The 22257-nt window shown below is 41.9% G+C and overlaps 1 protein-coding gene across 2 annotated transcripts in view; it reads right to left on the minus strand.

The window, feature by feature from the left end:
- Positions 1 to 22257, minus strand: part of CEP85L (centrosomal protein 85 like) — a 137706-nt gene that overhangs the window by 85332 nt on the left and 30117 nt on the right. Inside the window, exons 1-2 of one of the 2 annotated variants that reach the window (XM_032101559.1) lie at positions 21205 to 21475; positions 4441 to 4602 (exon numbers count right to left, since the gene is read on the minus strand). In XM_032101559.1, the coding sequence (XP_031957450.1) occupies positions 4441 to 4602; positions 21205 to 21253 (211 nt within the window). In that variant the 5' untranslated portion in view covers positions 21254 to 21475. Of the gene's footprint in view, positions 1 to 4440; positions 4603 to 21204; positions 21476 to 22257 lie in introns of those variants that run through there. The other variant, XM_032101557.1, reaches the window with a different exon arrangement.

The raw sequence follows: 22257 nt of genomic DNA on the forward strand, positions 1-22257 counted from the left end.
GAACACTCCCACTAGCCAGAGGAAAATCCTGCTGGCATTTTTTATGTGAGGAAAACTGAGCATACTGTGAGGGCTTGTTCCTATGGAGAAACTATCACAAAAGAAGGCAAAGCATGAAGTTAAAGCAGCAGCTGTTTCTCTCTGCAGAACATTCATATATGAAACTAATAAGTGCCTTTAGTTTAGTTCAAGCCAGCTTCAAATTCAGAGTACCCAAGTTCACACGGAGTACGTCACTGTCACTTGAAGCAATTTTTCCATCTTATTTTAGTGGAAAATTATTAGTATAATTCTTTCCTAATCGTTAAATCCTGGGAATAGTCTACTAGAATCTGAAATAGCCCTTTCTTTTTTTTTTTAAATCCTAAAACCCCCCAAAAATAAACAGCCAAACTCTAAGCATTAATATTTATATTCCCATCACCTATACAGACGCTTCATTCTAGCAAGCAATGGTAATATCACTTACAAGGACTAGAGTCTAACACAGGCTTAAGTGAAGTGCACATTTCTGATTGTCAGGGTAGATAATATCCAAGGAACACAATAACTCTGACTCACAGAGGGCTGGACACTGCTTCATAACATGAGACTTGGCAAGCACAGAGGAAGGAAACGAGGAAAAATGCCTCAAAGATAATTATTTTCTACCCTCCAAATAATCAAGTTACTTCATCAAATATATGCCAATACTTGCCAGGATCCAAGGGCATAGAGATTAACCTCAACTCAATTAAGATCAAGAACTTCTCTGAACATAAATCATCTTCCAAAATCACAGAACACAGCAGACAGTGACCACTGCCAGCCATCAAGATCTAGGATCCTTGTGCTATTGCACTTTTGTGATACCCAAACTGACAGCACAATCTACATGCTTGACCTACACATTGTGAGTTCCGTTATCTCTAGCAGCAGAAGAAAACCCCTCAAGATACTTCATAATTAGGTTTTGCCTCCTGAAATTCTGTTCAGCCTTTCACTGTATTGAATAGTTATATTTATTAACTTTTCTGTTTCTCCTTAATTAAAAAAAAAAAAAAAAAAAAAAAAAAAAGGGCGCTAGAATACCGTGCTTGGGACCTGCTGGAAGAAAGAGTGCTTAAAACAGCAAAACCAAATAACTTTGATGCTGGCTTTACCATGTTCCCAATTCAGTTCAATTCAACTGAAGTAATCAGGGTTTTTTAATCCCTTAAAAAGAAAATACATTCCCTTAAAAATGGTAGGCAAGAGACTACTCTGGGTCTCATAGCATTAAAACAAGTTTCTATTTTATCAGCTAAGTGTTCCAGAGAAGTTGTAGGAGGATTGTTAAAAAAGGAGGTTTATTAAAGTAAACTAGCAGAACATCAACTCCTAAAAAAGTAACTCTGATTCTCTGCATCCAATCTCTCTTCCATTCTATGAATTTTCACGCCATTAATTTGCAACCAGAAATGTTAAATCATGAACTGCATGTCAAAATAAGGGAGAAAGATCTGCTTTATAAGGCACTTTCTGCTGCACAACAAGTTTATCTGATGAAGGAAACTGTTTTGGTCTGCAAGAATCATGGGCCTTGTATCTTGCCACATCAGTATCTAGTTCTTGTCCCTCCCGTCCAAAAGGCAAAACTCAGAATATGCTCAATGGAAAGAGCTCTTCTGGCATCTACTGACCATTTAATTTCTGCCAAGTCCCTGATTCTGTAATTAGGTAACCCAAATAAAAACAGTCTCAAAAACACTTAAAATATACACTTCGTATTTCTTCTGTAAGTGGCACTCAAAGAACAGTTATACAGAGGTATCACAATGAAGTCCAAAAGCTCATGTGAATCCAGAACAACTTACTGACAGGAAACAAATAAAAACCCCAAACACATTAACTGTAGTTTAAACAGAGATAAAACACCTTTTAATCTTTAAGAGCACTCTGAATCGAGTGTCAGATCTACCCAAACTAGCATCCCCACATTTAGGGTTTATAAATTTCTCTCCTCAGCTCCCACAGTGCACATCAACATTGTGCAATTTCAACAGTGAAACTCCACTGCTTATTTCATTTCCTCATTTTCCTGCCTTTGCACAACATAATATACAATCAATTGTACACATTTTAACATAAAAGGTTTCTTTCTCCTGTCTTTGCCAAAACCCATCTCCCCTCCAAATCACGCAGGTTTGAGTCAAACACTGGAGGTACTTGTCACTATTCTTTAAACCCTGCATTTTCAAAAAGAATGAATGCTCCTGAAATTAGTATGAGTAAGAAGATGAATTTGAAAGAACATTTAAGATAGGACGAAAAAATTCCAGTAAAAATATATTTTAAGTGCACCTGAGGTCCATTTCCTGCATAAGTGTATTTACTAGCAACTACATATCTGTACAAACAAACTCAGGTGCAATCTTCAGAATTAAAGGAGATGTTAATGGTAATTCTTAAATTAAGTTTTTAATTTTTGTGGGCATAATAGAAAGGAAATAGCAAGGCCACAATTCTTTCTCTGAGCATTGTTAAGAAGTGTAATAATCTGCCAACTTGTGAAAAAATTCCCCTCTGAAAAATCCCCAGGAGCTTCTTCCCAAGCACCACATTGAGAGCAGATGGCCAGCATCAAGTCTGCAATTACCAGTCTGGCCTGACAGTCCCACAGATGACAGTGATACTCTTTTCTTTTTGTGGATGTGTCGAGGGGTCAGCTTGATAGATGCAGACAACTTGGTACCACAGGCAATGACCTCTTCCAGTAAAAATATACACATACAGTCAATTTCCAAGCCTGTCATACAATTACTCATTAATCTTCGTTTCACCATTAGGTTTCCCTCCTTTTTTCTTTAACACTGTCTTTTCTGCCACTTAAAAGTTTTTCAAACAAGGTGGCAGGAAATGCATAACATTGATGATACAGTAGAACTGGCCATTGTCAAGCACTGCCAAAGACAAACGTCATGAATTATCTGTTGTTGCAACCTTTCTCCTCTTCATTTTCCTCTCCCTCAGCACAGTCTCCCCCCACCCAGCCCTGAACAGATTATTCTCTTGCCTACAGAGGTGAACAGAACATCTAATGAGGAGCTGCCATTTCACTTCCTCTCCTTCATCCCAGCCCTCAAATGGGGAAGCCCTCAAAAGGGGGGAGGGGAGAGCATGGTTTTAATTCAAATGCTGCGTCTTAAAATACTATTGTGTAGCATTTGGCTGAGAGCGATTAAATCTATATATAAATACACACCATGAGAGTGCTTTATCCCCCCTATATTCCTTGGGGAAAAGAAAAAAAAAAAGCTTCTGCATTAATACCCATTTACTATTTCAGTTTTACACCCAAGAATTTGAATATCTGAGCAAAACCTTGATTTCGCCAAAGCCAACAACTTTAGAAAGGTTTAGAAATGAAAGGAAGCAGAAAGCAAGTTATGAGTTCCTTTCCAACTGACAGATGCAACAGAAAGAGCGTGGAAAGGATTTTCTCATGTGCAAAAGAGGCCTGACAGACTTAACTGAGGCATTTGGACCTTTTCTCAGGAATGCTCAGTCCTCCACGGAGACTTCTTACACTGATTCAGCATTCCTTACTTCATTTCTACTAATTCTTTCTGTTTTTCCTCATTCCAGCTACCCCCTTTGAAAAATTTCAGGCATAGAAAGATGCTGGAGAAAAGTATATCACAGTCCCATCATTCATTACCTGTCTTGAAAATCTTACTGGAAAATAAGTCAATGCAAGAAGGAAACCTCAAGTCTTACTACAGCCTTGCTCTCTCTCATTCAGGCTTAATTCCAGTGACACGTTGCATAAGGAGAGTGCCGATGTTACGGAGACACTGCCACCTTAGAGGCTGTAACCCTCCCTGATAAGATGACCTTTGAGTAATCATGATTTAATCCAAACTAAGCTCTGACAATCTTTAGGTACTGTTGATTCTTCTCAAAGATCCTTGACTATGCCTCAAATGCCGTGCAATAAAATGGAAATTCCTTCCCACCAGAAATGGACATGAGAAGACACAGCACGCCCCATTTTCCTCACGGCACAATGAGCAAACTTTCTTTGCTGACACACACTATGTGACACACACAATGAATACCAGAAAGCATTGTCCTTTTATCAACTCCCTCAAAAGTTTCTGCTTTTTCCCCTCTTGTTTATCAAGTGCTGTAGTACAGGACATTACTCTTCTGTATAATCTGGCAGTTCTTGTAACTGCAATTACCAAAACATGTAAGACAAGTACCGCCTTTGTGGCAGAGATGCAAGTTAATGCACACAACTCATGTAGAACTAAATCAATCAACCCTCACCAAAACAATTACTTGGCTCGAGCAAGGGAAAAACTGCAAGCACTCAACAGCTTCGCAAAAGTACAGTTAGCTTGTGAAAAACGCCTTTAAAACATTTTGGATTGTTTCTCTCTCAGAAACATCCAAAACTTAGCAGTATCAACTCACCTTCCACACTGTCAGAACAGGAGGTACCAATCCCAGTGTCCCCGCTGTCAGAAGCTATGCTGTGTCTTCTCACAGGATTGTTTTGACTGCTTGATGAAATCGCTGAGGACTGCCACAGGGATTCAGTACCAGGTAACCATCCCACTGAGGAATAATCTGAGCCTATGAAAAAAAAAAGCCGGAAGTCTGTCATTAGAGATACAATACAAATGTCAGCAACAAAATACCTGCCAAGATGAAAACTGAATCCTATGTTTCATAGATCAAACTTGAGCCAGACTGTGTCTGTGTCTTGGAGGGGTTTTTTTTGTTAATTAATCATTTTGCTAGATGAAAGCTTCCCCAAAATTCCAACACATGTATTTTTACTATTTAGAAACATGATCCTTAAACTATTTTGTACTCTGTGCCAAGACACTTATCATACGATTCCTATCCTAGAACTGATTCTCAATTCACAGCAGAATTTTGCATTGCAAGCCTTCAAATACAAAGAAATGAATTAATGTTAGGACAGAAACCAGTTGACGACTTGGCCACTGAGATACAATCACTTTGTATTGTGAATAAACCACTGACCTAGGTGATAAAGCCGGCAATGGAATCACCAACACTGATATCTAAAGTAATTCCTTATATAGCTGCACACAAGCCACCTTTGTGAGACGTGTATCCATCTAGTGCTTTGTTTCATTTTGGTTATTTTTTAATTTAAATAATCGTTAAAATATCACATTTGAAAACACAATTCAGAGCAGCAACTAGTTCATCTGTTCAAGGAGTTTTTAAAGTAGGCCACATACTCTCACAGTCAACCTCAAGGGAAAACGTATCACAGAGTACAATCCCAGAAGACCATTACAATTTCCGATAGCCAATATCTAAATCTGAGCATTGTTCAAAGGCAGAGTACTGATCACCACATTCATACTCTGAACCAGCAGAGGCACATAAAGAACCTCGGAAAAAAGCACGGCTGCTCTTCATTATATATAATCACATACATACATACACCCCCTCTAGCAGTTAGCTTTGTATAGCACTTTCAGCAGGAAATGACTCATGAAGAACTATCAGATCACATATAATGTCTCTTATGCTATGTGCCATTATTTTTAGATCATTTAAACACTTAGAGCAGTGTCCATCCAAAGTCATAACAGCAATTTACCTCTGCAATGATATCTGCTATTTCCAGCTGTACTTGTTTTCCAGTAAATTAAATAGTTCAGAAAATGATGTCAAAATTAATATATGTGGGTGTATATATAATCCTGCCCCCACACATATGAATACATACATGCTCCCCATATAGCAGCCAAATCACTAGACCTACTAGTCAGAGTGGTAACAGCTGCCTGCCAAGCCACTTGAAAATTGAGGAACACAGTAAATACTTACAAATTCCTTACTGCATGCACTATTTAACTGCAACATGACATCTAAAACAGTCTACTTTTTTGTAGGTTGGTCCTTGAAGGCCTTAAATATGCCTGTCCATCTCATTTTCCTCAACTTCATTCTCCATTGAGGTTACTGCCTCTTCTTCCCTTTAGCACATTTGCCTACCTTTTCTCCTAGTGATTCAGAATCACCCAGTTCTCCTTCCCCTTCATTCCACTTCAGCCATACCTTGTGCAATGTATTTCCTTCTCTTCCTTAAACTTAGTTTTTCCTCTCCAAAAGTCTCTTAACTATTCCAGTATCTTTCAAGTCCAAGGGTGAGGGGGAAGACCAGAGGAGCCAGACATGAACACACGTGCCCATGGCTCATCAGTCATACCCCGTAAAGAGGTCCCAGCCAAGATTCTAAGGGAATACCACTCCAGGTGTCATCCTTCATGCCACCCTCTCTGTGTCATCAGCTAATGTACTGAAGTGTGACAGTTTTGCACACAGCTAGTGGGAAACTGGGACATTTCTTCTTCTCCTACCATCCAGCACATTTTTCACTAATACTCTGGCTGCTTTGGGAACAATAATTTTACCATCCCTCCCTCTGACACAGGGCTACTTTCCACAAGAATTCCACTTCATCCTTCTCAAGAAGCATCTAGCTATTCCAGCAAGAGTAAAACTGAGTTATAGAAGGCCAAGCTAATTAAATCAGAGACAGTTCTGATTTAGGAGACATTTAAAATACATTTATAGAAGAGAAATTTAGATTGATTTACCCTTTATTATGCTGTTTTCCACTATACAACTCTCTGGTAACATTTCAGCTTTTATGGCATTACACAGGTGTTAAAAGAAATGCAGCTGATTATTTAATATGCAGTAGTGGTAGCATTAACACAGCATTAAGTGTCAAACCCCTCAGATCTCTTGGTCAGACAAATGCTCAGCATGTGAACCTACAACCATCCATACACAAACCCCCAAAAGGGAGAGATACTTTTCACTCCGGTGGAACTTTGAGGAACAAAAGCTAAAAATACCACAGAACGAGAGTAATTTAAGAAAGGACTTCCAGAAGTCACCTTCTCTAACCTTCAACTGAAAGCAAGGTAATTAGATCAGACTACTCAGGGCCCCATCCAGCTGAGTCTTGAACACCTCCACGGACACTGATTCCACAACCTCTCTGGTTCTTCCAGCATTTTACCACCTTCCATTCCAAAAAAATTTTCCAAACATCTCAAGAGTCTCTCATGTTCCAAACATAGTGTTGCAATATATCCCAAAATATGCAACAACCCAGTGCAACTAGACTCAGTTAACAAACAGGGTTAACATACTAGAGGGGGCAGACAGTCATTCCCACCAGGATCTCTGCAGGTACTGTAAGGAGAGAAAATAACAGGCACCACAAAACACCTGCTATAATGTATTCTCAGTTTTACACCTACACACAGCCAGCCTGCGGACACACCAAGCCCTGGGTGTGGTGCTGAAGCACAGGTCCAGGAGGACATGCTGGCACATCACAGAATGAATGCTTTCTTTGCACTCAAGGGCAGTTCAGCATCTCTAAGTTAACTCATGAAGCCTGATCCTTGAGCTGGTAGGCCTGAAGAGGTAAGTGCCGGTACACATCCATAGCTACACACACACCAGCATGAGGCCAGCAAGACTTTCCAAGCTTTGGCTCAGCACAGGCCAGCCAGATCCCACCTGGCTTTCCAGGGAAATACACAAGTCTACCTGCACTGTGCTCTGAGCTCCAGAAGGGTCTCTTCACTCAGGCACTCCCCTCTCACTTCCCCTGGGATGCACAGTTGGCTGCAAACAGCAGCAGGAGTACACCCACAGTGCCATCACCAGGATTATGCCTTTTCCTTACAGCCATCCTGCACACAGAGGCATGCACATGGGCTGGGGTGAGGTGGAACAGCCATTTTTTCACTGGATTTCTACTGTTGAGGAGAAGCCTCTGCATTTAAAAGCAGTATGTCCCAAGAAAGACACTTGGTTTAGATTTTTAGTAGGTAAATAATATGTGGGTTTCAACCTATTTATACATGTCAACAGATCATGGTTGCATGTTGGGGTCCCTCCCCTGCCATGGAGCCCTGGGAGATGGGCCGTGGGGGGGAGGCACGGGGTCTCCCTGCCCCTGGTCAGCCTCATTCCCCATTGGTTGGTTTGTGTTCCCCAGTGTGGCCAAGGACCCTTGGGTCCCGTGACTGCGGAGTTCCTGAGCAGAGCCCCGGCCATGCGACGGGAGAAATAAACATCTCGGAAACATCTACCAAGAATCTGTCCATATATACTTCGTTTCCACGGGACTCCTGGTTTGAAATATGCATGTTGCAGTATCCCCACAGCACAGCTGCACATGATCACTTCAAGAAATACTTTCTCTTTGGCACCCCTGACATTAAACATACTCCTTTTCTTCTTCTAAAAAGGATAGCTAATGACATAACCCAGGAGTCTACAGTCTTTAATGTTCCACAGGATATCCATATCTTGCAGGCCTAATGGAGATTCTATTTCATAGAAGGCCATTACAAATATACAAGTGTCTGCATGAGAAGGTGAGTTCAATCAGCTTTGAAAAGCTGTATCATAAACAACCAAATACAAGCACCAAGACTCACCTTCTGAGCCAAGTCCTGAGGAATCCCCAATCACTATGCACCCTGTTCTATGCTCCCCATCTCCTTTTTGGGCAGCTCTCTGCAAATGCATCATCTTTCAGCAAACAGCCTACATTAAAAGAACCAAGTGTAAAAGGGGAAGATACACAGCAGTCCCCGAACCACTCAGCCAGCACACCTGCCTCACCCTGCTGCTCTAATCTCAAACCTGCCAATCAGCAGCCAGTGTCCATCTGCCCAAAATACAGAGTGGGGTAAAGAAGCAAGCAAAAATTTCTAATCAGTATTTGTGCTGCTGAATTGTATATTAGCATCTGTCTATGATCATTCTTCACTGGGTTAGAAAAATCTACCTTTCACAGGATTCACTAGAAGAGAAAAATGTAGTGTCATCCTACTGGGCTGCAATTTCCACCAACAAACATGACAAAATACATGTAAGATCACAAAAAAATCTCAAAAGAAGCCTTCTTTATACAAACAGTTAAATGCCTCCTTAAATTTGGTCAGTTAAAAATACCAACACAGTCCTCTGTTTCCAGCCTAGGCTTTTAAAACAGATCTCTTTACAACTAAGTATATAAAGTGCAGGAAGTAGATTATTTATTAAAAGGAAACAGTTGTCGAAATTTTACTCCACAAAAACATGAATCTTTTTCTGTGTGTTACAGAATGCTGTCATCTATTGCTGTCTGAAAGGCTCCCAGTTAATTCTGGATTGTTACCACTCCTAATTTCAGTGGCATGCACAGATCCCCTATGATATACATACACAAAATAATAACATCACTGTCTTTACATTTGGTTCCTAAAATACCTCTAACATGCTTGAATGTAAAGATTATTATTTTAAGTGACAGCTATGATACTGTTACTTTACCTAGACACTGAATGGAAAGCAACAGCAAAAGACTTAACTGGGTTTCACACCAGATACATACGAAATTAAGAATACTGATTTTTCTATTCCACACTGTGACTGAAATGGATTGTGACCAGAAATGAATCACTCATGACAGCCAGTGCAGATTTATATAAAGGACTCTGAAGAAGATCTCACTACAGCACTATCAAACCTAACTATGCAAAGCTCATTCTAGCCACCATGGATGTGACCAGGCTGTACAATCGTATTTCACGCCTGCATGGCACTGAAGTCTGCCTGAAGCCCTTTCAAGGGAAGAGTCAGCATTCAGCCCAAAGACACTGCCAAAGTTAATTAGTTTACCCTCACCATCTGTACCTTTACCCAAAACCCTGATAATTATGCTGAAAGATCCCATGACAGTATTTTGAAAGAAGTCAACCCACCTTCAAGCCAGTTCTCCCAACACCCACTCATATAAACGCCTGACATTGCTGAACTTATTCCGGTTGCATCTTCTACACACACCTCCCTTCTCAATAAGTTCCTTAAAGTGCCATAGCCTCTCTTTGGCTCTCCCTCCTGTCCCATAGGGCTGCATAACCACACATTTTTCAGAAAGAAAAGTCTACAAAGAAACCCACAAATGGTCTCTCAGTGACCCATTTGCTGTATTGTAGGAAAAAACTTACTTCAGTTGGAAAATGTTTGTTTACTCATCATACCTGCAAGATCCTTACTGCCACAAGATTAAAGAAAATCTCACTCTAGGGTCTGCCTCACGCACAGCAAGTCTTCATGGATAATATTCTATTTTTTTTTAACTGCTGAAAAGACAACACAGTGAGAAAAGGCAATGGAGGCAGGGGAACCCAAAACGCTAAAAAGCCTTTCCAAAAGACACAAGAGCAGATGTCATACTTTAACACATTTATATAGGGCTTTAAAAAAAGCTGAGAGTCAGCAATAGAATGGTGCGACAGCAGCCTCCCTCAGTCTGAGGTGAAGCGAATGATAAGGTGCAGTCATTCAATCCGATATCCTGACACAATAAAAAGATCCTGGCATGTAAGTGTTCCTTCCAGACACAGGCAAGAAAAACCTTACTTCAACAAATAACTACTTCATAAATTCATTTGAAAATAATGTTTAAAAAATCGCATCCCAACCTTAACCTCCTAGACACATACTTCCCAGGTGCACTTCATCTCCATGGTCCTTCTGCAAAGCAAATTACAACTTTCATTAATACAAATGTCCAAAACAAGCTCCAGGTCTACAATGCACCTTTTCTCTTCCAAGGTGAGCAGAACACTGGAAAGAGAGGTTTCCAATGCATTCAGGGAAGGTGGCCAGATGACAGTTTCAGGATCCTTTTTTTACAAACACTCTGGAGGTGGTGGAAACTCGCAGCTCTACCAGTTGGCCATGAACTAAGATACCAGAAGGTCCTAGTTCCTCCTCTCACACAAATGCAGCTGAGAGTAGGTGGATGATGCAGTTTAATCACAGCGCAATAAGAAGCAAAGTGGGACGAAATGACAGCCTGAACTATTAAATTTTTACATTTCAGTTTCTCAAAAGTACTTTACAGTGTCAGCTAAAGTATGATTCATCCTAAGGACTCACATCCTTTATTAGTGTGCTTTCTTGAGAGAGCCTGCAAGTAACTAAGTTCTCATAGTCTTCCTGTTAGAAACTGATTAGAACAATTCTAAGCATGAAGAAAGATAAAAATGTACAGATATAGAGCGAAGCAGGGGAAGAAAAATAGGAATGTGAGAGTTTAAACAGAAGAATATTGAGAGAGACCTTTTTACTGACGTTTTTACTTGTAGAGGCTGATAACGCTGCTTGCTATACAAAGGCTAATGCCTGTCCTCTGTATTATTAATGTGCAAAAGAATTCACTTACTAGAGAGAGAGAAAAACATAGAATAGTAGAGGAAAAAAAACAGAAGAAAGAAACCTGAAGAAAATACTCAAAATACAATCCTCAAAGTACACATAGACCTGACAGGCAGTATCACTTACAAAAAAAGACTATGGTCATATTTTAAGGAATATAAACTTGTGCCTCAGTTTCTTGAGAGCTAAATTTCAAGTAGATTGTCACCAAACCTCCAGCTTCTTTTGCTTTTCAAATTCCTTAATAAAGGTTAAACAGTTTTGGTTTTTCTCTCCAATGTAAGTGGCTAAATGCACAATCTCTCATCATAGATAATTACAACTATAAAACATCTGTCTTCTATAGAAAACAGTATTTCAGAGTGAACCTTCACAAAGTCTGATTTTTATGACTTTACAAATGTGTACAGGACTGTGCAACAACAAGGTGCAAGGTATCGTGTGCAGGAAAGTATGCAATTTAGAAGAAACAAGGGCAACTAAAAGTAATAAATAAGACAATTTGACGGATGAGCTTCTGAGAACCTTGCCATGGCAGTTTAAAGACACAATCAGGTAGCTCAATCTCTATAACTCTCCACCAGGGTCTACAGAAAGTAAGGTGAACAGCTCTGTCTTTCCATCAAGGAGTCCAGCTGACCAGCTTATGCCGCTGGCTAAAATGGGTCTGAGCTGGGAATGCTGTTCGACATCAGAGCTAATTGGATCTACTGGTCAGCTGCTACGCAAATGCTGCTCCCCCTGCCCAGACACACACTCGTCCTGCCTTGCCAGCATAAGCCCTGCCACTCCAGAGCCTACAGAAAGCGGTTCAGGAACAAACTATCCTCACTTATGGAAAAGGTTATCTGCTAATTTGACCGTCTAAACTTGCTCAGCAAGGGGTCAGACAAGAAGTAGGGCCAAGGAGGGAGCAGGAACGTACAGGTCTGATGCCTAGCAGCAACCAGGCTTTATCCTACTGCCAAATTGCACATTAAGGCAGATTCTAAACTGGAGCGAGACAGGCATAAATCTCTGGCTGCCTTCACTGAGGAGGACAAAATCTGTTCAGCTAACAGAGAGTTGTGTTCAACTGTTAACTAAAAAGGTGGCAAAATCCTTCAACTGACACAAGAATGTAATACTGGGCTCTGCCTTCCTGATTTCTACTCTAGAAAGTACGTAAACCAAACTCAAATTCATAGCACACTTTAAAATTCAAACACAGACAACATTTAGCTGTAGTTATTTAGCATCAAACCAATGATTAAATTCCAAACCATGCCAGGAAAGAAAGAGGTTTGCTTTTATTTCATCATTGACAGGAACAAGACCAAAAACTCAGTCCAACTGTTGATGGCACTCCTGTGAGAATTTTGCTTCCAGATAGAACATTTGCATAAAACAGAACTTCAAAATACAAACTGCAGATGTTTCTTATTTCATGTTTGGCACACAGACTACAACTATTACCTCATGCCTGCTATGCTGGTTTGCCTCTTTGTTTTTGGACTCAATGCACTATTCACCCCATGGAAACACAAAACGATATTCCTAGTTTCCATTCACTTCCATATAGCAACTGCAGAAGAGAAGGCTACCTGTTAAATTTGGAAAGTTTGTCAACTGCAGTATGAAGAGAGGAAAGTCTAAGAAAATAAACACACTAAGTTATGTTCAAAGTTAATATAAATTTTGAACACCAAGCCCTCAGGACATGCAGCCAGTTCCTATGGTCTGTTAAAAAAGCTGTGTGTTTGTAGTTGATCAGCTGAATCCTGCTGTCAAAAAAAACCTGATAATCACAGGTCATCATCTGTTTCACCCCTTCTTACATCTTAGCTTTATTGGTATTCAAAAGCAGCTACGTTTTTCTCCAAGCTGTTTGTCATTCTAACACTTTTCTTACAGAATTACCTTTGTCCTCTCTCTCTGTTTAAAGGCTTAATTCAATCTCCTCTGTGCATAGGGAAAAGTGAAGTAATCCTAACTGCTGAAATGAGTCAAAAAATACTAAATGGTTTTAAGTAGCTCCCACACTTTGCAAAGTGGAACAAATAAGAGTCTAGCAGTCTTACTTTAAAAAAGAAAAGTGCATCATCATTCTTCTCCTCTTTGTAGTTTAATATCAGTTCTAAAGATATACCTGACACTAAAATAAATGGAGAAAACAGAGACTCCCCCAAAATAAAATTTTACTGAAATATTTTGCCCAAGTATGAAAAATGAAGGAAAAAATCCTAGCACTGTTAAAGAGGTCTAATGTGCATTATAAAGACAACAGCACCTACTTTAATGTCCAAGTATCAGAAAACTGAGCCTCCAGGCTACAGTTTTAGTGCATGCTAACAGAAGTATGCACTGAGTAACAGAACTATGCAAGGGAGCTCCCATATTATTACAATTTCAGTGGAAAGGATGAAATTCTGTCTTCATGTAAGACATTAGGAGAGCTTCCTTACAAACTTCCAGTGCCCATGTCACAGAGCACAACTTTTCCCCATACTTAGCTTTACAGTTTCCTCTCACACCTATTCAATATAAGGAAGGACAATACCCTGGAAATTGAAAAGTAGTAGTTAAAAAAAAAATCCTTCACACAATACACCATCAACTCTACTCAGGATACTTTCACTCAAAACCAGCACTTCTTGTGTTTCTGTCTTCACAACTACAACCAAATTTGATGTAAAGCTTTGCATTACAATAATTCTACCAACCACACAAAAGCCTTTGTTCAGTTTGGTATTTCAGATGATGAAGAGAACAGAAAGAAGTTAAGACTGCAATGGTTAGCTTTGGTTTTGCTAAGTAGCAAAAATGATAAAGTTTTAAGCAATGGTATTTCAATGTCTTTTTGTGCTTTTAGTAAGGTCACTATGCTTCGTACTTTGTTTTTTTATTACGTGCAGAACCATCAGGCCTTTGGTCAGTGTTAGCCACTGACGTTTTATACAAAGCACTAATTCTCAACTATAAGAATAACTCCAAAGGCATTGAGAATTGCCAGAAAGTTAAATAGCTTCACTGAAGAGTAGGCATTTGGGAGAGAAGACACCATCTTATAAGAAAGACAGACCTGAAAAAAAAAAAAGGTTAATTTGGTTCAAAACATTCAAAAAAGTTGCAGCTTTCCACACCATCTGGAAACTATGCTACAAAAGGAGTAAAACAAACATTAAGGATACCTTATAAGGAATCTCAGATCTGACTCCAGGATCATTCAAGAATGTTTCTTGTCTGAATACCACATCACTGGTCACTAACATATCAGGAAGCTGAAAGCTTGAAAAGCATCTTTTCCTTTTTTACTTGTATTTGCTAAGTCTACTTCAGTTATTTTAACAAATGAAGAGGGAGTTACGACTTTTATTTGACACTACTTGCACTGGCCCTTCCTCAGCAAGACTGAGAGAGTCTCCTACCACCTCTGCAGTCATTATCCATTATTCTGGACTTGCTTAAACCTGTCAGTCCACTAATTGGTGGAAGTTACACTGTCCAATGTAATTAATGTCACTTTTTCCTGATCCTCACTTAACCTTCCTTGGCCTACCTTGTAAGTCTGGGGGATTACCTATATACTTCCTGATGGCATCTGCAGCAGCAAACCAAGACTGTGCTGGGAGATTTTTCCACTGTCCACCAGCCGATTGAAGAGCTAGTCTATTTGACTCTAAATATCCCACACCTGCCAGACATCAGGATAGATACTTCCTGCAGTGGAATGGACAGATTCCTGTCAGTTGCCTGACACCAGGGTCAGACAACTGTAAACACCCCCTTCAGTATCTAACTTCAGTATTTTCCTGGTCCAACTTCCCCAATTAGTTTGCTGTAAGGTTGAACAAGTGCTGGAGCTGGCACATTGGATGCACTAAGGATATATGAGTGGAGGTACACAGAAAGGTGGGAGCAATTACTCACTAGATTATCTTAGCTGCAAAATGAAATCATGCCCTGCAATCCACCTGCATGCAAGCCCTCAGCCAAAATGAGGAGTTTACCTGCCATATTCCCCCACATTTCAGAAACTATCACACCTTTAAAGAAAAAAGAATAAAAAATTCTCACAACTCAACCTTCCTTTCTTTGTGTTACTGACTCCTTTTACAGATGGGCCTTTTGAATCTCAAAAAACAGCAGAGATCCCTGGGGAATGAGGAACAGAAAGATGCAGTGTCATTTACAGCACGGCCGGCTGCAGAGAAATAGGTCACTTGAGCGTGGCTGTGCAATAAATAGGATGTTTGCACTCAGGCAGCCGAGCCAGATGCTGTGGAGCACAGTGCCCAGGGAAAGCTAGCATCCTCAGGGGCAATTCCACAAGGGTCAGCAGTTTCTGGGAATGTAAGGGATGATGTGTCAGGACTAACACACTTGTGAGCATATTTACATGAGTTATTCCCTGCTGCATGTTCTCCTCCTCCTCCCCAGCCAGCCACCTCTGGGCCTCTGCAGCTGATTTGCAGTGTCCCACAGGCCACATTTAGTGCCTCCTCAACTTACCCTAGACAGCAAGAAACTTCATGGAGAAGCCTAAGGCAGGAGCCAGAACCTTATTATACTTCAGTATACCTTCCCTCAGTGCTGGCAGGAATAAACTTCAGGACACTATACTTAGTATTATTCCAGAAAAGAAACGTCAAAACATAATGGCTTCCTCCTGAAGAAGTTTTATGGGGTGCAGCTGCCCAGATGCTGGTGGGGGCTGCCGGAAGGCCTGCATGAGGAGTGTCCAGGGCTGCTGGGCAATGGACACAGCTGGTTCCAGACAGCTCCAAGGCAGCCACAGCAGGGCTCAGCTGAGCCCCGCTGCCATGATGGCAGTGCCTCAGGGAAAGCATTTGTTCAGAAAGAGCAAAACACTCCCTGTGAGCAATGAATGAGAGTGTGAGAAACAGCCCTTCGCACCCAGAGGCAAGAGCAGGAGCAGAGGAGCAGGAGCTCTGAGCAGAGGCACCCTATAGGGCCCCAGAGAGACAAGGCTGGAGCAGGGCGACAGCACAAGGAAGGAGTGTGAGGAGGAGTCAACATGGACTGACACCACGGCCAAGTCTGTTCTGCCTGTAACAGTAGCTGGCAAGCAATCTCTCTGTCTTCATCTCAACTCCAGCTTTTCCCCTCCTATTTTCTCTCCGGTCTCACTGAGGGTTGGGAGCAGCAAGCAACTGAGTAGTCAGCCAAGGCTAACCCGTGGCAGAAGCCAGTAAGAAAGCTACTTTTTGAATCACAGTAAATACGCCTGAATGTGTTTTAAAGCTAATCACAACCACAATGAGACTGTTTCATAGTCAGTGTACAATTTTAAGACACATTTGGCCATCCAAGAGATTACTAACAACTACAACCAAGTCAGCACTTTTTCAGCCAAAGAACCACCAGCACAGGAAATGACAATTAGTTTAACTCTCTAACTATTAAACCACGGGCAAGTCGTATGACAAAAATAAGCATCCAAAGAGTACAGAAGACAGAGCAGTTGATATTGAACAAGTATAGTACTATGCCTCTTCCCCTTAACTAACTTGTCTACAACAAACAAGCTTTGCTTTCAACAATGGTAGATCATCACCTCTGGCTACAACCTCAAGTCATGCAATTTGGGTGGCTTTCAGGTATTCTTACCATGCATGAAACACATAGGTTCTTTAACAGGTATTAAATGCCTGGCTAAAATCTTAGCATAAATAATTTTGCAGTGTAAGAATCAGTATTTGATTGACATAACTTCTAGATATTATTTGGAGAATCTACAGGTGTTATTTTCCTACTAGCACTTCCCTCACCACCTCCCCCTAGGGCAGATGGAATGCCTCAGGCTGCTTTTTACTACATACTTATTCTGTAAAACCCCTTAAAACAAATGCATTCTTCTCGAAATTATTTAAGTAATAACTGCTTCCTTTAATTAAAAATTTAAAAGCACAGAATTACTGCAACCACAAGTCTATATTCAGTCATTTAAAGTGTAACATACAGGAGATCAGAACAACTGCTAACCTCCAAACCCAACACTACGATACACCCTCACATCTATCATTCTTCTCTTGCCAAACAGTTAAGACGTAAGTGTTCTGCACACATTAAAAGAGTGGATGCTCTATCCATAAAAGTGAGTTACCTGGAGGGAGGGGGAAAAAAAAGGCATTGTTTTTGAAGGGAAGTAAGTAGCTCCTGTTCACCATCACTCAAACACAGAATGTCATTTGACCTCATAGTGATCTGTGAAAGACAGCAGAGGCCATTCTAGCAGCCAGTCTTGCAGCTGGAACATTATATTTTTAAGTTTGGGTGAACAATCTTTAGAATGCACCACATACAAACACATTTATACACTTATAACTGGTAACCAATTTGAAATGTATGCTTCGACTAACTCACCATTTATTGCCTTGCCTAGTCTGTAAAGATAAACCTGCCTTTTCAATATACTTCGTGAGCTGTAACATCCCTGGCTGCAGATCTCTAATAGCAGACCAAGAAAACTTGCTACAGAAACGAAACCACCAGATTTCTGTCTCTTCCTCCACCTCAAAGGACGAAAACAAGTGTCATCAGCCCCATTCTCCCCACCCCAGCTGGGTTAGGAAGCCCGAGAAGCCCATGGGTACCCCAAGAAGGCAGTGCCCCACAGGCCTTAGAAGGTGTTGGGACCTTATTGCTGCTGACACTTTGTGACATCATTAAACAATCTTTCAGACCCACGTGTGTCATGCTGCCAGTGAGGCTCAAGTACAAGAATGTAGGGCAAATCACACTGCCAGGGCCCCAGGAGCAGAGGGGTGTAGGCTACTATTTTTAGTAGAGTCATTAAGGTTGGAAAAGACCACATCCTTCTGATGTCCAATACTACCAATAAGCCATACTGGACAGTGGAAAGAAGCTTGACTAATGGTGGCACAGCTTACTAAAAGTAATAAATATGTGTTATTTCATTTTAAAGAGCGCTTCTTTCACTTTCCACAGGCATCTGTTGGGACACACACGGCCTGACTGCATGCCTCAGAGGAACAACACATCTAGATGAACACTTTCATAGTCTTGAAAGAGTTATTAACCAAGTGTGCATTTCAAAGGCTGGTCTAGATAAATAAGCAAAGGGATTAAAATGCTGTGTGCCCTTCACTGCAGTTAAATTCCTACAGCACATGGGTAACTGCTGTCTTTATAGAGGTACAAACTACGCTGCAAGGGTTTCATAAACAGTCACATGTACAAGAAGACTGAAAGACTTAAGTCAATCATACACATTTCAAAAACAGCAATTTAATTTTCAGGACAGGCACTGGGACTGTAAGGAGCTGAAATTATTTTGCATGGGCAGCAAACTTTGTTCTTAAATTTACTGATTAAACAAGAAGGACCTCTCTAAAAAAAAAAAAATCTCAGTGGGATGCAAACAAGACAGCAAAATTTTCTTCAGAGAAGGCACTCCTATTGAACCAAAAAGCAAGTACCATTTGGAAGTGAGAAGAAAGAATAAAACTGAAGGTCACAAATTAAATATGCTCCAGAAGTGTCCTTGCCTGTTACATTTTAAGATAACCAGAATTAAATTGCATCTATTACTAAAAAACCAGTAATTCCACTTGGTAAATAGAATAACTCAGTAAGCACCTAGCTTTGTAAGGGAATTGTATGATTTTCAATGATTTTCAAAAGTAAGACTTCTAAATACCCATGTCCACAGATAATTAAAGTACAACTAGCAAAATAGAAGGCTTTTCAGTGTAAAAAATACGGTTTACCAAGAATTATCAAGTCATTAACTATTATGCTCCCACACCAATCAGAATCTACAGCAAGTAGTTGCCATTGAAGTATTAAACATATCTTGACAGAAGAAAGGTTCCTTCAACTTAAGAAATAAGTGCTTAAACTCCTGCTTCCTAGTAGGACACTACTGTTGTACTACAAAATACTTTTCCCATTAACAGCTTCCTTAAAAAAAAAAATCTAACATGGCAGTAACAATAACACAGGATCTTAGTAGCTGTCATTCCTTCAATAAAATACCGGCATGGAGCTAATTAACTTCCACATCTTCAGATAGATTACAAACCTCACAAAACAGCTTCTCAACTGTTTCCCAGTAGGACAGATGAAGGAGGGCACTTCTGGGTTGGAAATTATAATGTACACATCATCTCTCAAGGTTAAACCTCTATTTACTTGCTTTCTAACTAACCACCACTTTCTGCTAGTTTATCTTATATCAAATGAGATCTTTTTTATACCAGTTTTGCTACCTTATACTTCTACTGCTGACAGAGAAACATAAACACTCAGGGTTAATAAAAGTTCAAAGGAGAAGAAGGGATGGGTGGAGGAACTAGAAGCAATACACAAAATGTGTTCTCGAGTCATAAAGACAATTCTGACAAACAAGCAAAGCAAAACATTAATCCAATAATTCACTGATCAGACTTGCTGATAAATTCAACACCGTACTAAGACACCTTATTTGATCCCAAACAAAAGGGAAAAAGCAATGTATAAAATGTCACAATTTAAAGTTTTCTGAAACAAGTGAAAAATGAACACCAACAACCTTTGCAACAGTCTGAAGATAGTTTCAGAGTACATGGTGATGTAACCTTTTAATATTCCTGTCCCAAACACAAATAATCAAGAACTGAAACACTCTAAATTCCTGCAGTTTCCATCAAATTAACTGAAATCTCCACACCTATTGTTCAGAATACCCACTATCTTTGTGAGCTGTAGCACAAAGATAATGTAACTCCATTCTTTTGCAGGAAACACTAAATAATTTTTAAAAATGCTTCAACAAGGCAAACGTGTTATACATAGAAATTCATAACTTAATCACAGTACAGAAAAAAAAGAACAATGTCTTCTTTCACCTTATAGGGATGAACATTAGCCTACTTGTAGCGATTCAGGCAGCTGCTGAGAATGTCTTAGCAGCTCTTGTATTTGCAAGAAAAACCCTGTCAGCCGAAAGCAAAACAATCTCGCCATTTAAATATGTCAGCTAACTGTATACATATTATACAGTCATCTTTTGCGAACCCAAAATTAAAACATAAATCCAAATTTCTAAGCGAGAAAAATTACTCCAACAGCACTACTTTGCACTTGCAATGGCAGAGCCAAACCACAGACCTCCACTTGTGATCAATTGCTTCAATAAATCAAAACATGACAAAATATTTGCAGAAGTCCTGCCAGAGCAAGACAGGTGATACAGTCGGTAGTATTTTCAAATCCTGAAAAGGATTTGAAAAGGGGATCCTAAAGAGCCGGTACCTTGCCTTACCTGCCCAAAAGCAATGCTCACACGGCTCTGCAGCCAATTCACCAGTCTGCCACTTTGACAGCCTTGACAGGGGAAGTCAGCCCATCGCTTGCACAGAGGTGTTGCCCGTGGAACAACCTAACTCCAAGCATTAACATTTCAACGCATCCCTGCCAGCCTGCAGGAACTAGGTTCTAATTAATCCACAGGCAGAAAAGTCGTGGATGAAAAAAAAAAAAAAAAAACCAGGACTCGACCCATTTGTTGCGGTCTAAATTTAAAACGAAAAAGCATCAAGAGCAGCACGCTTGCAGCCTCTGCTTAACGGTGGTACGCTAACACAAACCGGGGACGGAAGAGAAAGCCCAAAACATAGAAACAGATTATGTAGGTTAAGCTCGGCTTTTGTCATCTGCTGCAAGGTCCAGCTAAGGAAACGCTGAGCCCCCGGCTGGGGCCGATTCGGCGCCAGCGGCACCGGGCCGGCCCCCGCGCCCCCTCCGGGCGCCACGTCCTCCTCCGGGCGCCGGGCGTGGGGAAGGGGCCGCGCCGCTTCCCGCGCGCGGGGGGGACACAGCCGCTTCCTCCGGCGTTCCCCGGGGGACCCGGGAGGGAGCCGGGCCGGGCCGGGGGAGGGGAAGCGGCGCGGGCCCCTGTGCCTCCCCCCCGCCCCAGCCCCTTCCCTCCTTAGCGCTCCTTACCCGCCTTGTAGCCGCGCAAGCCGGGCTGGGGGTGCAGCCCGCCCCACATGGTGCCGCGCCGGGCCGGGCCGGGGGACCGCCGCTCTCCGGCGGGCAGGAGAGCGGCCCGGATGGGCGGCGGAGGCGGCCGCTCCGGCTGCCGCTGCCCGGGGAGCTCAGCGGGGCGCTGCCGCCGCGGCGGGGGCTGCCGCCCGCCCCAGGGGCACCGCGGCCATGCTGCCGGCGCTGCCGAGCGCGGTGGGACCTGGCCGCCCCCTCGCCGGAGACAAAACTTGCTCTATTGCGCTGCCGCCGCCGCCTCCTGCCTCTCCGGCGCTGGCAGCGGGGCGGGGACAGGGGCGGGAGCGCCGCAGATGCGGCGGCTGCTGCTCGGGGACGAACTGCTTACATAACCCGGCCCACGGGGCGAGCTGCAGCGAGGGGCTGCGGCGGGGGGTGAGCCCGCACGGGCCGCCCCAGGCCGGCCCATCCCGCCCAGCTCAGGCCCCGCCGGGCCGCGGAGGTGTGTTTGGAGTCGGGTTAGGTCACTTATTCGCCGCCCGCTCGCCCTGGGCTCGGGGAAGGGGCTGGTGGGCAGCGGCGTGTGCCCGTCCCCGGGGAAAGCACTGAACTGACAGCGCTTAGCGTGGTGTAAAGGTAATCGGTCAAGGAAAGTGAAACGCCTGACTTCAGAGTTGCGGCATGGAAATACCCAAGGCCAGTATGCGCAGACTTTAGTAAGTAGAGTTCATAATAAAATCACAATTTACCTCTACTTATTTTTGTTTTAGTAAGAAGACGATGTGGAAATAAAGAACAATCGTAACATCCATTTGAACGGTCAGTTCCACCAAAAGATCCACAGTAGCATCATAAAGTTTCAGCCACAGGACTGGGAACAAAATGCTCCTGTCAGCAATAATTCAAACCCAGTGAGAGGTGCATCCCTTCTCCACGCTGCTTTGAGTCTGCTCCAAATACTTCAAAAGATAATCCTGCAATAGTAGCCTTACTGTTACTGTTGCTTGCAACTGCAGCCCAGCGGTCCCCATTATAAACTACTTTCTGAACTAG

This window comes from Corvus moneduloides, chromosome 3 (assembly GCF_009650955.1).
Source record: "Corvus moneduloides isolate bCorMon1 chromosome 3, bCorMon1.pri, whole genome shotgun sequence".
Taxonomy (NCBI): Eukaryota; Metazoa; Chordata; class Aves; order Passeriformes; family Corvidae; genus Corvus; species Corvus moneduloides.